This window comes from Mus musculus, chromosome 2, assembly GCF_000001635.26.
Source record: "Mus musculus strain C57BL/6J chromosome 2, GRCm38.p6 C57BL/6J".
Taxonomy (NCBI): Eukaryota; Metazoa; Chordata; class Mammalia; order Rodentia; family Muridae; genus Mus; species Mus musculus.
In genome coordinates, this window is record NC_000068.7 from 26,314,239 (window position 1) to 26,329,764 (window position 15,526).

General features: G+C 54.2%; 1 protein-coding gene and 1 long non-coding RNA gene across 8 annotated transcripts in view; one reads left to right on the forward strand and one right to left on the reverse strand.

Annotated features, from left to right (window-relative positions):
- The first annotated feature begins 372 nt into the window (after positions 1-372).
- Positions 373-15,526, forward strand: part of Gpsm1 (G-protein signalling modulator 1 (AGS3-like, C. elegans)) — a 33,627-nt gene continuing 18,473 nt past the window's right edge. For 2 of the 7 annotated variants that reach the window (NM_153410.5, NM_001199146.1), the window contains exons 1-9: positions 1,295-1,482; positions 8,176-8,397; positions 9,270-9,405; positions 9,651-9,793; positions 10,175-10,298; positions 10,560-10,675; positions 11,099-11,254; positions 11,976-12,084; positions 13,054-13,177. In NM_153410.5, coding sequence (NP_700459.2) covers positions 1,415-1,482; positions 8,176-8,397; positions 9,270-9,405; positions 9,651-9,793; positions 10,175-10,298; positions 10,560-10,675; positions 11,099-11,254; positions 11,976-12,084; positions 13,054-13,177 — 1,198 coding nt within the window. In that variant the 5' untranslated portion in view covers positions 1,295-1,414. Of the gene's footprint in view, positions 569-1,211; positions 1,483-5,531; positions 5,789-8,175; positions 8,398-9,269; positions 9,406-9,650; positions 9,798-10,174; positions 10,299-10,559; positions 10,676-11,098; positions 11,255-11,975; positions 12,085-13,053; positions 13,178-15,526 lie in introns of those variants that run through there. The other 5 variants (NM_001355576.1, NM_001355574.1, XR_003953699.1 and 2 more) reach the window with 5 other exon arrangements.
- Positions 1,111-5,086, reverse strand: Gm52505. Its single transcript, XR_003953775.1, has 2 exons — positions 5,002-5,086; positions 1,111-2,188 (listed from the first exon to the last, which is right to left on the reverse strand). It is a non-coding gene; the product is annotated as a predicted gene, 52505 (long non-coding RNA).

Genomic DNA, 15,526 nt, shown 5'->3' on the forward strand with positions numbered 1-15,526 from the left:
CCAGTCTGACACCAAGTGGGTCATAGCAGCCTCCATGTGTATGTTGTATCCTTTGAAGGCAACCAGGAAGCGCCTGCATTCCAGAGCCAGGGTCTGCTAGGGACCAGGCCCGAGACTTCAGCAAACGTGGGTGGTGCCTGGCCAGCCATAACACACACTCTGCCTTAGCCAAGAGAGAGCAAGCCCTGGCTCCTGTGGTCTTAGGGGGAGGTGTGGGGACAGCAGCAAGCTTGCGCCTCGCCCCAGGCACAGATGGTTCTCATTGCTCGCTCCTGCTCCTTCCTAGGAAAACAAACTAGCTCAGGGCCAACAGCCCAGTTTTATCTTGTGTTTGTTTTTGTTGCCATTTTTCTCCGCCTGAAGCCACTGTACTGTGGGCTGCGTCTGCAGGGTCTGTCTGGGGTGACCTTGGCATGGTGTCCCTCTTCAGACCAGGGTCCAGGGGTGCAGAAAAACTGCCAAGGACACTGCCATAGTCTGCACCCTGACATGTTCCTGTTCCACTGAGGGTCACAGCTACGTTTTCAAGAAGATTTAGAGTGGCCTGGAGAGAAGAGCAGAGACCTGGGTGAGTCCCAATGGAACTGGCTGTCCAGATGGTGCCCTGTGGCTGGCTGGGGGTTGGCTGAGGTGAAGGCTCCAAGGCTACTCAAGTTGGATGAAGAAAGATCACTCCGAGGTTCAGATCCTCAGGGTCCTGGGAGAACTCAGAGGAGGGTAGGCAGATGAATGAGCAACGGCCAGCCTCCCACGTGGGCTCCTGGTGTTCTTCCAGTATGTTTTCCAAACGCTTGCATTTCACAGATGAAATTCAACATGAAATCTGGTGGTGAAAGCCCTAGGAAGGTAGAGACTTGCCTAGGGCTGGACAGCATCCTCCCACCCTGACTCCATCTAGGAAGACCTGTTTTCTCCTTAGCCCCAGGAGCATCTGCATGGCCTGTACCCCACAAGAGGTGACAGGAAAGGAACAGGATGTGTGTGTGACAGCAAACTCTCGTGTGTGTGTGTGTGTGTGTGTGTGTGTGTGTGTGTGTGTGTGTGTGTAAGAAAAAGCACTAAACTCCAGGCTTAGCAGGGCTTCCCCCCCAAAGAAAAGGAAACACAGCATTGTCCACACTAGAGCAGGACTCTCCTTGCACTGGACCTCAAAGACAGAGCCCCGCCCACCCCACGGTAGGCGGGACCGCCGCAGTGGTGGCCGGTGGGCGCCTGCCCCTCCCCACCCTCCCTCCGCCTGGCGGCGGTGACATCACAGCTCTGGCGGGAGGGGCGGCGGCACCCCAGCACATCACTTCCTCGGCGTCTCCCGCGGACGCGCGGACAGGCGGACGGACGCGCGGACAGGCGGGCAGATCGGCAGGCGGACGGCCGCAGAGCGGGGCGGTGCTCCTGCTCGGCGCGTCCCCGACTCATGGCGAGCCCGGCCCCGCCCGTGGCCGAGGAGCTCCCGGGCCCGGCCTCCAGGCGCCTCTACTCCAGGTAGTTCAAGGACCGGGATGGGAACGGGGACCTGAGCGGCAGACGCGGGCGGGAGGCTGCCGGCCCAGAACAAAGGCTGCTGCGGCGACGCGCAACGTGGCCGGGGACGCGCCTCCCTGGATCTGCGTAGGGAGCGGTGGGGGCGCGGGGCCCAGGGCCCAAAGATCAGTTTCGCGGTAGAGGGGTTGGGACTGGGTTCTGCCTGCAACCCTGTCCTGATGCCAAAAGGGCTTACGGGGCGGGCACTCCACCACCCGGCTCTGCGGGACCCTGAGTAGCATGGATGCCAGTCTTCGTTATCTGGAGTTCTCTTCTCAAGCCTGACACTGCCGTGACCCGGTGTTGGTGTAGCATGGCCACGACCCAGGCTGTCATGATGGGGCCCTGCCTTCACTAGCTATCCCCAGCCCTAGGCCAGAAGGAGCTGGGCCTGAGCCAGGCAAGTGGGTGTGTGCTTCCCTACAAAGGCATTTGCCTTCCAGGCAGGTTCACAGGTGATCGAGCGGTCTGTGCTGTGTGCCCGCCCACTGGGAATGACAGGATAGTCCTGCCCCTGGCTCCATGCCTCCCTGGTGACTCCCTTTTGATGGATGAGGGTGTTCTCCGGTGAGATGCTGATCCCAGAAGTGGACCAGAGCTGTCAGTTCACTCTGGCTTCAGGTTGAGCTGGACCGGCCTGAGTTCTGGGCAGGGGCTGTCATCAGACCTAAAGGAAGGCCCAGCATCCTTCAGTTAGCTTCTGGCCCCCACCTCGTCTAGCCCTTCCCCATATCTGGGGTCTCCCTGTTAGGGGTCAACCCTGAAGAAATCTACTCAAGTGGGGTGGTTCATCAGCTAGCCAAGCTCTGCCTAGTACCCCCAAAGAGCAAAATGAGGGCTTGGTGCCTGGCGAACAGATCCTTGCCGTCCCGTTCTAATACAGTGTTCTAATGCTGCAGCTCAGAGACAGTGTCCCCATTGTGTGGTGTTGAAGATCATGCCTGAGCCCCACACCCTCCTCCAAGTTCTAGTGCAAGGGTAAGAGGTTTGCTAGCAGCTTCTTGGAGTCCCCTGGGAGCAGAGGCTCTGTGGGGTCACATTTAACTCAGGGCCAGCCACCCCTGTGAGAAGGAGGTGTCTACTAGGCAGACTGCAACGTGTGTGTGCATGTGCGTGTGCGTGTGTGTATGTATGTGTGTGCGAGTGCTCGCATGTAAGAGAGGGAGGTGGACATTCAGAGCACAGGTCTCAAAGCTGTGTCAGTTGCTCCCAGTTCCCCCTTGAGGTGACTCACTAGGTAGAACCCTAGCCCCTGTGTAGCTCTCACTGGTTAGGAACAGTATTCAGGATACTGGTTGAGGCCCTGTGCTCAGCTTGGCATCCCTCCAAGCTGAAACCCAAGCTGAGCTCAGAGGGTTGAGCTGGGACCAGATTTAAGCTGTGCAGCCAAGAGCCTTCCCACTGAGCCTTCCAGGAGGCCCGTGAGCTGTTTGGCCTCCACCTGTTGTGTCACAGCCAGGCTTCCCTGGGCTGATATGGGATGTCTTGGTGGGAGACACTCTCTGAATCATCCACTGTCCCACGAGCATCCCCATTCTTACTGGTATCTGACTGAGAGGGTTTGATACTTATAAAATGGGGCTGAAGAGCTGAGAAGAGCCACAGATAATGTCCCTGAATGGCCAGCTCCTCATGGAGTGTAGCGAGGGGCTGGCTCAGGGAGGCAGGAACACTGAGAGGGGTGGGGCAGAATGGAGAGGGTCTCTGTTGAGAATCTCTGGTACACTGGCACTGAGGCCAGAACAGGGGGTTGGGCTAGAGGGTCCCAGAGACAAGTAGCCAGGAAGTCCTTATATGTCCTCTTCTGGACTCCCAGCCCCACGAGGAAGAGGCTAAGGCTTGAGTGAAGCTGGGAAGGGAGGGTTAGCAGGGGAGCCCACATTGGAGTGGCCTTACAAAAGGTGCACCTAGGGTAGGGGCTACTGGTGCCCGGGCATGGCAAGGCCTCTGTGGCCACATGGCCATACAATGCTGGTCCCCTACTTTAGTATCTCTTTCTGTGTTCTCTCCTCAGCGCTGTCCCAGACAGCACAATTCCCCAGGTAGCCCTGCAACCCTGACCTTTAGGTCCTTTCCTGAAGCTAAGATATCTCTTCCCTTCGCAGCTTCTACTGCCCCTTACTCCCTCTCACCCCTTCCCTGGCTGCTGAGGGAAAGTCAGCGTAACTTCCTTCTGTGAGATGCTGGGCAGTGCGGAGCTGTGAGCAAGGGTCTCTCAAGCTTTGGGCCAGGGATCAGTCCCAGGTGTCTGCTCTGCAGAGAAGGGGGCAGGCAGAGATTCAGGTAGCTAGACAGCTCGTTGTGGATACTAGAGGACACCAGGAGACTTAAGGGGACACACAGATGAGATCAGGAGGCCACGAGCAGAGTGTGGAGTCAGCTGCTGCTACAGTGACTGAGATGTGGCAGACAGTGCCTGGGTCTTGGTTCTTGTGTTCTTGGCATCTGTAAGGGGAGTGGCACAGAGCTGTGATCCTTTGAAAGTGGCTCCAGAGGTGACATGGCTTGGGGTCAGGACCGCAGTGTAGAGATGGGTCAGCTGAGTGGGCAGTGCCCTCCTCTTTGGGGAGGTGAAGGATCACTGTTTGTCTGTTCATCTGTAGGTCTGTCTGGCCAGAAGCCAATGCCAGACAAGAGTTGCTCACTCCCAGAATTGGAGTGGCATGGACAGTGGGAGACACTAAGCTCTAGACCCCAGGTGACTTTGATTTTGAGCCTCAAGAGTAGAATTTCAGGCAACCCTTGGAGTGAACAGGCCTTTCAGAGGTCTGAGATAACCCAGCATCTGTTTGTTCAAATGGTGGCACCCCTGGGTGTGTGATCACCTTGACAGGTGACAGGTGGACAGCACCTTCTAGGCCTGCAGAGGTGGGAACAGAGGATCCAGGAACTTGTCTGCTCAGCCTCATCAGACTGACTGCCCCCAGAGGGCAGGAGAAGGTGGAAAGCTGTTGACAGGGAGGTGGGCAGGCCCCAAAGAGCACCCCTGGGGGTTCCAGGCTGGTGTTCCAGAAGTGGTACTCCTGTGCCTCAGAACAGAAAGTAAGAGCCCCAAGTAGTCTCAGCACCTACCCCTGCTGTCCAGCTCCTGTGGCTGCAGCTGTACTCACCCTGTTCTTATCTCTGGGTTCCATAGCCCAAAGACATGTAGCCTGGCAGGGGGGGGGGGCTCCAATGGGGTCTGGTCATGGGGGGGGGGGAGGTGAGGCCAAAATGGGGCAGTGGTCTAGGGAAAGGCCTCTGAGAAGCCACCAGTGCACTGCCCTCACGCACTGGATCAGGTCCTGACTCTGTAGTCCTGCCCATCAGTGGACATTGCTAGCTCCTCTCTACTCTTGGGGTCTCTCCCTTTGCCCCAGAAGGGCTACAAAGGCGGTTGTGTCCTTAGAAGTTAGAGAAAGAGCCCAACTGTGTCGGGACCAGCCTCCATAGACCCTGTGTGGCCCCGCACCCTGGTTAGACCTGGAATCTGGAGCTTACCTTGAAGAGCTGGGTGGATGTGGCCGTGGGCAAGAGTCCCGCAAGCTGAAGAGGACTCTTTGTTCCGGCTCAGTTGAGTTGCCTATGCCAGGATGCAGGGCAGACCAAAAGGCACAGGCTGGAGAGAGGAAAGAGGCCAAGTAACAATGTTGTTCGGAATCCTAACTTTCCCCAGCCATAGGGCAGGCTCTCCTGACTGGCATTCCGAAAGGTGGGAGTCTCTGGCTTTCTGTCAGCGCCAGGTGAGGATCAGAACTGGACTGGGAGATTCTCATGCCCACTAACGTTTTTTTCACCACTAATGTTGCCAGTCCTAGCACTCCCGAAGTCCCTGGGTTCTGGGTCTGAGCTGTATAAAACTGTGCTAAAGGATTGGTTCCCTGCTCCCTGCCCAGCCTCCAAGGAGGACAGAAGGGCAGCAGAGGATTACCTTAGGCTCCCCGCCCCCGCCCGCCCCTCACCATCAGTGTTCATCCATCCATCCTGAGCTGCCCTTGATCCCTTGATCCACATTATATCCTGGGAAGGACAGAGGAGCTGTTGGAGAGCTCGGGGTCTCCTGTAGCCTAGCCTGAAGATCCTGAGATTGGCGTGTCCCCTGGGACTTTTGCCAGAGCTCTGTGATGCTGGCTTCTGCTATGGAGGGCCAGCCTCTGGCCCTGAGCTTGGCAGAGAAGGCTGTGTGCAAGGTGGTATATGGTGCCCCTCGCCCTCGCCCATTGCTGCTGCCCGTGGGCCTGGAGCTGTGGCTGTATGTACAGAAGATGCGTAACCTCCAGAGAAAGAGGTGGGGACCAGGCAGGTATCGGGTGTCAAGGCCGGGTGCCTGGGTGGGTCCAGGCATGATTTGGGGGTGTCTTGGAGTTGGGAGGAACAGGAACCTGCAGAGAAAGGGGTTGAGCAGGTGACAGGTGTCAGATGGGTGTCTGGCATGATTGAGGGCTGTCTTGTGGGGAAGGGCTCTTTATGTCATGACCTAAGTCAGTTTCCCATCTAGTACAGAGTAACCATCACATCGATGCCCCTTCTGGAATATTCCCCAGGGCTTCTCCCCCAGTCCTCTCCCCAACCTTTGCTCTTTGGGTGTCAACTCTCTAGCCTAGGAGGATGACAGGATGGGGAGGCAGTTCCCCCTAATCAGTAGCATCTCCCATGTAACAGGCACTCCTATGCAGTCATCTAGAAGGATGACGACGCTGAGCCATATCTGGCTGCTCGGCAACCACAGGGCAGGGACACATAGGCCTTAATTAAGAAGCCAGAACTTGGCATTGGTCACAAGAGAGATACCTTGTGGCTGGTTGCCACAGTAACCATGGCCCTTGTGGCCAACATGGCATCTGATGGCCTTTCCCAGAGGGCTTGGTAAGGTGGCCGTCCAGGACTCCAGCAGGTATGGGATGGGAGTTTCTGGCATAACAGCAAAAGTCCAGGGCCTGGCTTCCTTGCCTCAAACCCTTGAGAGGTCACGTGGCTCTGCTGGTCTCTGGAGGAAAGAGAGAAACGGAGGGAATCCCTGAGCCCTAGTCCCTGATGCCAAGTGTGTCTAATGTCCCGAACACCCTTCTCGGTAACTGTGCTCTGTGTTTTCAACATCTGACCAAGGCCCCTTCAGATGCCATGCCTGGGTCTCAGCCCTGGGTAGAAATGTCTGGACTGTGTGTCTAGAAGGGGCAAGCCTTCACAGCCTCCTTATGGCAGACAGACAAGACAGACCCGGAGAGTGACACCCACACTAAAGCAGGGTCCCAGCCAGGCACAGCATGGGGGGTGGGGTGAGCTGACCCAGTGATAGCCAGAGATGCCCTAGCAAGGCAAGCCCGGACTGTGGCATGATTGCAGGTACCAGCAGCCCTCGGAGAGGTGGGAGACAAGCTCCTGCCATCCGTTCTGAGAACTCGTGTTCCATTCCCTGGGCAAATTGAAGGCAGACATCTCTGCTTCTTGGCACCTGATCTGATGGCATCAGAAGAGAAAGGTGGGGCAGCCGGAGGTTGGCTTCTGGAAAATCAGGGACCTTTTGAGTGGCAGAAAAGAAGTTGTAGGTGCTTTGGGCTTGGGGATTCCAAGGGGATTGGACGCCATGGCCTGGTTCTGAGGGTGTTGGCTGTGTGGGCACCTGGGCACAGGGAGGGTGGGACTTCCCCAGCACAATGCTCTGCACCCAGGGATGCAGACACTTGGGCCAGCTTCTCAGGGGTCTGTTGACTCCACCATCTATTCATGTGGTACTTTTATCTTGGGAAAGTTCAACATGCTCCATTGATAACAGAATACAGAGGATGTGGCTTTGCAGTTTGTGTCAAAGAACCTTCGGTTAAAATGCTTAGCATCTCCGTTCTTGATTTTTACCCCTTCCCTGAATCACTCTGGAGAGTTGGCTGATCCTCATACCACAGAGGCTGGGCCAGCATCTTGAATAACTAGGCACTTGATGCTGACTTTAAAAATATTCAGTTCTGAGCTGGGCCCAATGCAATATGTCTGTTATTCTAGTTTCTGGGAAGGCCAAGGCAAGAGAATTGCTTGGGCCGGCAACCTAGAGACCCTGACTCAAACAGGGAAGAGAAAAAAGACAGCTTGCTCTGAAGCTGGAGCAAACACTTGGGTCCTCAAATCCCCAGGCCACGGGTGCAGGAGCAGCCTAGGGTGGGGACTTTGGGGATGGGGGTGGCACTGTTCAGGTCTGAGGGAACTTCTCTGGCACAGCTTCCCACAGGATATTTCTACTTGTCAACACAGCCCAAAGAGCTTGTAATCCTACATATGAAACCTTCAGACCCAGGCTGTTCTTGGCACATGGTGGTAAGGGCTAGATATTAAGGCAGGGATTGCTGGACAGTGGTGGCTCACGCCTTTAATCCCAGTACTTGGAAAGCAGAGGCAGGTGAACCTCTGAGTTCGAGGCCAGCCTGGTCTACAGAGTGAGTTCCAGGACAGCCAGGGCTACACAGAGAAACCCTGTTCAGAAACAATAAGAACAAAAGATAGGAACCAAGAAGGCAAGCTACACCGCTGGGGCACTGTTGGGTCCAGGATCTGCTCTGAGCATGAACTCCCAGCTGCCATATCTGTGAACAAAGCTGTGACGGGGCACAGCTGCTGAGGGACATCGTCTCATTGCAACCATAGAGTGTGCCAAGGGGTGGACCATGGTATTCCTTCTCTGCCTAGGATGGAGGCCTCCTGTCTAGAGCTGGCCCTGGAAGGGGAGCGGCTGTGCAAGGCGGGGGACTTCAAGGCAGGTGTGGCTTTCTTCGAGGCTGCTGTGCAGGTGGGCACTGAGGACCTGAAGACACTGAGTGCCATCTACAGCCAGCTGGGCAATGCCTACTTCTACCTGAAGGAGTATGCCCGGGCCCTGCAGTTCCACAAACATGACTTGCTGCTGGCACGGTAAGTACTGGTGGATTGTGGCCTGATGGCATTGTCCTGGTCCCCTGTGTGTGGAGTCCCCTGCCCTTGGGGGAGGTTGGATGCAACAGGTGTATCTGTGCCTGGAGAGCCCAACAGGAGGGCCTGACCTAGGACGGGGAATCTGTGAATCCCTTAGAGGTCAGCATTCAAGTTAAAATATATGTATGTGCATGGATATGTGTGTGCTGTCTGCATGTGTATATGTATGCAAGTGTATGTGTATGTTTGCCTGCGTATATGTGTGTGTGCCTGTGTGTGTGTATGAACATGTGTCTATCTCTGAGTTATCTCTGGCTTGGTGTGACTCTTTCTTCCTGAGATTGTATCTCTACCACCCATAGCTATTCCTTTTCTGTGGTCTTGGGTTCCAGTTACTCTTGTCATCTTCTCTGTAGGGTATGGTCTTACTCCAGGGGAACCCTCTGTTCTCCCTGTGAACTCTGACCCCTTGGAGGTTTATGGTCTCCCTTCTGCACATTTCCCACCGTTTCCTAGGTTCTATCTTGATGCCTCCAGTCCTGTCTAGCCTTTGACTCTTGGTTCCTACTGTTTCCTGCAGGGCCTCCCTCTCACTCCACATTTAACCCAGCTTCTACAGATGCCTCAGAGCCATCCTGACTGCATAGACAGGGCGCAGAATTCCCCCAGCTCTGGCATGCTGGCGACCCCCCACCAGCAATCCTCCCCACTTCTCTGTCCTCAGCACGCAGTACGGACCTGACGCAGCTGCTGGATCACCAATGCATGTGTAGAGCTAACTTTTCACTGTCTGTCTTTCCCCTCTGAGGCTTCTTGCTCATCTCAGGGCCCAACTAGACCCAACTGACTCCTCACTCCTTCCTGCCCTCCAGGACCATTGGTGACCGCATGGGGGAGGCCAAGGCTAGTGGGAACCTGGGCAACACACTCAAGGTCCTAGGCCGATTCGATGAGGCAATCGTCTGCTGCCAACGACACTTGGACATTGCCCAGGAGCAGGGGGACAAGGTAAGTGGTCGGACCCTTGGGTCCTCTACCCTTTCCATCCCTGCTGGGGCTCTTACCCTCAAACGTTATTAGGCCCAGCCACCTCTGCCACCCAGCTGGCAGAGGAGAGAGAGGGAGAGGGTAGAACTGGATCTGCCCTTCCTCGGGACTCAGCAGGCCATGGGACTAGAACACAGCTCCTGCAATCACACCTTGGTGTGAGTTCCCGGGGGGCTGTCGAGCCTCTACCTCACTGCTGCCCACAGGTTGGGGAGGCGAGAGCACTCTACAACATTGGAAATGTGTACCACGCCAAGGGCAAACAGCTTTCCTGGAATGCTGCACAGGACCCCGGGCACCTGCCACCTGATGTCCGCGAGACACTGCACAGGGCCTCTGAGTTTTATGAGTGAGTGAGTGTGGTGGGCTGGCACCACAGGGTGAGGGCTGATGGGGCTAGGCTTATCTGAATGCCCCTGCGTTCCATAAATACTTCTTGAGCCAGTGTGTGCCTGGTAAGGGGCTGGGCAGGATTCCCAGACACAAAACACCCTCACATATAGATAGCCCTACTGCTCTGTGGGCACTTCTCCTCACACACACCTCTTATGCATGGTAGGCTTTGACCAATCTTCCAGCCCCAAGGCTCCAGTGTCATTTGAGGCAAGGATCCCATTCCCTCCACATGCTCCTGGGAGAGCCACTCAGTACTGTCCAGCTTCAGGAGGAAGCTATGTAGCCACTTCCTGGTGCTAGGAAGGACATAGCTCTCAAAGATTTGGCCCCCTAGGAGGAACCTGTCTTTGGTGAAGGAACTAGGCGACCGGGCGGCCCAGGGCAGGGCCTATGGCAACCTGGGTAACACCCACTACCTACTGGGAAACTTCACGGAGGCCACAACCTTCCACAAAGAGGTGAGTGAGCTGGGCCTGGGTACCGGGGCGGGGATGCTGCAGTAGGAAGGCTTCAGGTTCCCCTCACAGTCCTCAACGGCATGGGGCTGGAACATCACTGAGCCCCTTGCTCCTGTTGTATTTCGTCCTGTGGTCCTAGTCTACTCCCCTGGACACTTAGACATTAAGCTAGCACCTTGGGTGGAGAGGCATCCCTCCCTGACTGTGTTCCTAGGGGTTGCAGGGCTATGTGATGACCTCGGGGTTTGGATCTATCTGCAGCGCCTGGCCATCGCCAAGGAGTTTGGGGACAAGGCAGCTGAGCGGAGGGCCTACAGCAACCTGGGCAATGCTCACATCTTCTTGGGGCGCTTTGATGTGGCTGCTGAACATTACAAGTGAGCAGGGAAGACAGTCCTGGGGTATACTGAGCACCATGCTACAGAGATGCCACTCCCATGGTGCAGTCCCAGGAGCCAAAAAGGCTGATGCATGAAGCTCCTGGGTGTCCCTGACCTGTGTCACAGTTCTTAGTCAGCTGCTTCCTGGGTAGAGGGGTGGCCACTAGATGGAGCAGGTACTTCATGCTCATCTCAGTTCTGAGATACAGACACTGAATCCCTGTAAATATCATCTGCTCAGAGCTGTTAGTGATATTAGCCAGTGTCACAATTAGCTAACTCCTTAGCCAACGGGAACCCATGCACCCACACGCATCTGGTGCTGTGAGTTGAGTGCAGTGGCCATTTCAAGATGAACATTCCTGATGTAGAAGAGACATTGCCACTCCCCTCAGGGACTGACTCTCCCATTCTGCACAGGAAGACGCTGCAGCTGTCTCGGCAGCTCCGGGACCAGGCAGTGGAGGCTCAGGCTTGCTACAGCCTGGGCAACACCTACACACTGCTACAGGACTACGAGCGTGCTGCTGAGTACCACCTGCGGCACCTAGTCATTGCCCAGGAGCTGGCTGATAGGTTTGTGAAAACAAGGTCTTGGCTGGGCCTGGCTTACAGTGACAGCCTGGGTTTGAGTGCACGCTCCCCTGCGGGCCACAGCATGCATGCTGGGAGCGACCTCCCACATAGGCCCTCAGCCAATCCCTCAGTGGGAAACAGTGTAAGCAAATAGGTAGGTCCAAGGCTTGTAGGGGCCCGTGACTTCCCAGCTCTGGAATAGCCTTCTGTGCAGATCTGGATGTAGCAGGGTTTCAGAGCCACAGACCTGGGGGCAGCTATAACAGGAGGTATCCTCGAAGAGCTGCCCTGTCCCCAGGGCTTCTGTGGGAGGGACAGATAATGGAAGTGTCCTGGAACTAGGTAGAGATAGTGGGAATAGCGACAGAAACAGCGAACTATCCCTGAATGCATGGTTCACTTTGGACCTGGGTAAGGGAGCATGGAGCAGGCTACAGGGAGGCACTTGCTGGCCACTAGGGGGCGAACCAGGCCTTGCGCAACAGTATACAAGTGCTGGGCTCTGCAGGCCCAACTGGCCCCAGGGTAAGCTGGTAACACGCTTAGGTTTATCTCCCTCAAGGGGGTGGACCAGTGAGCACTGTGGCCAGGGCCAACGAGCTCCTTTGGCTGAGGAAACCCTGTGCTGATGGTACATTGTGTACCAGGGTTGTGGGAGGATCGGGGACTTGGGGCAGTAGGCAGACCTGGGAGGCAGGTGTGATTGTCTAACTTTCCACAGGGTGGGAGAGGGCCGAGCATGCTGGAGCCTGGGGAACGCCTATGTGTCCATGGGGAGCCCTGCACAGGCCTTGACCTTTGCCAAGAAACATCTGCAGATCTCCCAGGAGGTGAGCCGGGCCTACTCCCCTAGGTCTCTACTGGTGCCTCGGCAGCACATTGTCTCCTTTCGTGTGCTTGTTCCCAACCACCCTTTCTGAACACTGGATCCCTAAGAGGACAGTTCCCACTTGTGTGTACCAGGGCCAGTGGGTCAATGGGGGGAGCAAGGATCTGTTTTCCACTTAGAATGCTGGTGTCCCCTGTGTGGATTCCATTCTCCAATCCCTAGGGAACTGGGCCGTGTAAGGTATCGGGGATGCTGGGAGTAACCTCTTGGAGGTGGACCAGGGAGACAGGTTCTATTGCCCAGGAATACCCTGTGATACCTCTCTAGGAAGCTGAGTGGTCCCTTCTCTATGTTCAGTCCCCTCCTACTGCGGACAGTGCAGGGACATCCGAGAGAAACCTAGTCCTCCTAACTAAGGGTGGATCTCAAGCCCCTACAGCATCAAAAGGAACTTCTCACAAGAACAGGATGGTCCAGAGCAGAGGAGACTCTGTCTGAAGACTCCTTCGCATGGTGTTAGCCTCACTTCCCCATGAGTGCAAACAGAGGTCTCCAAAAACTTCTGAGCTTCATGGTTCCCTGTGTTCTTCATGTTGGGTTTGTACTCAAGAGGATCCCCTGATGGAGCCTCAGTATTGGAACCTGAGGCTTGTGGGCCCTAGGAGAAGACAGTTCCCTATGGTTGAGACAGGCTCACTCCACGAGAAGGCCAAGCTGACCACTCACAGGAGGTTTCCCAAGACCCTAAGCATTCTGGGATGGACTAGAGGCTGTCCAGAACACCTAGGAATACACTCAGAGTCAAGTTCTGGTAGAGAAGGACTGGCTCGCTCAGAAAGCCAAGGGTCTGAGGTCAGCCCAGGCTGTCCAGCAGGCCAAGGATGGTGTGCAAGAGCCCTGTCACTAACACTCAGAGATCACAGTCCCAAGTCTGACCTGCCGCCTGTCTCCCCACCCCTGCTTGCTTCAGATTGGAGACCGAAACGGAGAACTGACAGCCCGCATGAATATTGCCCACCTGCAGCTGGCCCTGGGCCGGCTGACTAGCCCAGCAGCAGCGGAGAAGCCAGATCTGGCTGGCTATGAGGCACAAGGTGAGCAGTGGTTCGGGGGCTGAAATGTGCTTCCTCATGTCTCTAGTCTCAGCATGAGGTACAGTAGTCAGGGCAGCTCTGAACAGGGATGTAGCAAGAGAAACTCGGGGGTGGGGGAGACAGTTCAGGACACAGAGTAGGTCTCCCAGAAAGGAAGCCATTAACAGCTACTGAGTAAGAGAAGAGGCTATACCCGATCTGGGCACCTACTCGTCCTTGATTTGGGTCCAGGAGAGACCACACCACTCACTGCCCAGGAAGGCTCATAGTGGGAGTAGAGAGTCAGGCGGACACAGAACTGCATTGCAGTGTGATGTGAGGAGAGCCAGGGTGTCCAGAGTTCTGGGGCACAGATGGACTCCACTGGGGCATACCAGGGATCAGGGGTATTTTAGTTATTGTTCTATTGCTGTGAAGAGACACCATGACCAAGGCAACTCTTACGAAAAAAGCATTTAATTGGGAGCTTAGTAACAGTTTCAGTGGTTTGGCCTGTAATCATTACGGTGGGGAGTGTGGTGACAGGCAAGCAGGCATGGTACTGGGAAAGCACCTAAGAGTGCACATCTGATCCAAAAGTTACAGGAAGGAGGCGGGGGAAAGGGCTTGGCATGGGCTTTTGAAACCTCACTCTCAGTGCCACACCTCCTCCAACAAGGCCACACCTCCTCCAACAAGGCCACACCTCCTCCAACAAGACCACGCCTCTTTTTTTTTCTTCCACATTTTGTGTTCATTTTAATGATAAAAAGGGGCACAGGAGAAAAAAAACCTGATATTTCACTTCTATTACATAACAAACTAACCAAACTGGACATGGGGGATGAATTATAAAACATCATTTTACGTATTTTTCTATGACTATTCTTTAATTAGACTTGTGTATTTCAAATAAGGTTGAGGTATAGTATACTGGCAAAAATATAAGAGGCAAATAAGAATAGTGCCAAAGAGCTGGGCAGTGGTGGCACATGCCTTAATCCCAGCACTTGGGAGGCAGAGGCAGGGGGATTTCTGAGTTCGAGGCCAGCCTGGTCTACAGAGTGAGTTCCAGGACAGCCAGGGTTACACAGAGAAACCCTGTCTCGAAAAACCAAAAAAAAAAAAAAAAAAAAAAAAAAAAAGAATAGTGCCAAAGTAACAGGTACCCAAAATCGAAATCCATGTCAGAAAACATCATCTAGTAACCAATTATGGGATCAGAGCAGCAGGAGGAAGGTACTTCTATGTCATCATCATTTGAGTGGTATTTGTCAGCTTCACCATGGTAACTTTGTAGCATCATTCTCCATTTGTGAAGTAGTAAAATTCCTGTCAAAAAAGGAAGGGAGGGCAGGGAGCCAGTCAGTTCATTCCAATAAATTACCTCGCCAGTTCTTATAAACATGCCTGTCAGCACAAAATTAGGAACTAATATAGAAGACTGGAAGAGACTTGGTTTAAGTTATGAAGCAAATAAAATGAAACAAACAAACAAACAAGAAAATAGAACCAACAGGGTTGAAAAAGCCCCTCACTGAAAAATCCGTATTAAAAAAATAGAGTTAATAAAATAAAAATAGAAACAAAACTCTGCTAGTACAAACTAGCCTGAGTGGTTTGATTGACAGAGTGATTGGGTCAACTGTCATTGTACTTCATAAATGGGTTTTCCTCACTCATGTTAAGTGGCACATGGATGGAAGCAAGCTCTGTAAAGGACAAGGACTGCATTTTCATACAACCCAAATAGTTAACTGTAAGTCCTATAAAAAATAGTTTACTTTGATAACTGACTGAAATATGTGAGAACTCCATGTATCCAACCACATGGTTGTTTGCTGTATAGTCCTGTGCAAATATAAAAAAATTTTTTTTTTTTGCTATAAGAAAATTCCACTCTCTGGGATTCAGCCATTTCTATGAGGATCATTCTTGTTCAAACCACCACAAAAGGCAACGGAAAGGTTGCCAGAATGATAGGTAGTAGCCTGGACCACCAATGGCAGAGGGCTGGTGGGTCCCTGAGAGAGCAAGACTCTTTGGTCTCCTAGAGCCCCTCCCTCCCATGATCCTAGTGGTACCACAGGGCAAGAAGACAAGAAAGGGCTTCTTCCTAAGCAGCCAGCAGCCAGAGTACCCGGCATCGTCATACTCTGTGGGCGGGGCCGCTGGGAGCCTGGAGGGAGCCAGTCAGGGACTGCCTAGAGTACTAATCAGGCAAAGGCACTTGAGTGACCTCATTCAGACTGCTGACTGTCCCTGTGCGGGTCAGACACGTGGTGAATAAAAGGACAGAATATTCCCCACAGAGCAAATATATTAATACGTACAAAGGAGGACTGCGTGGATGCAGGGTGTCCCACAGAG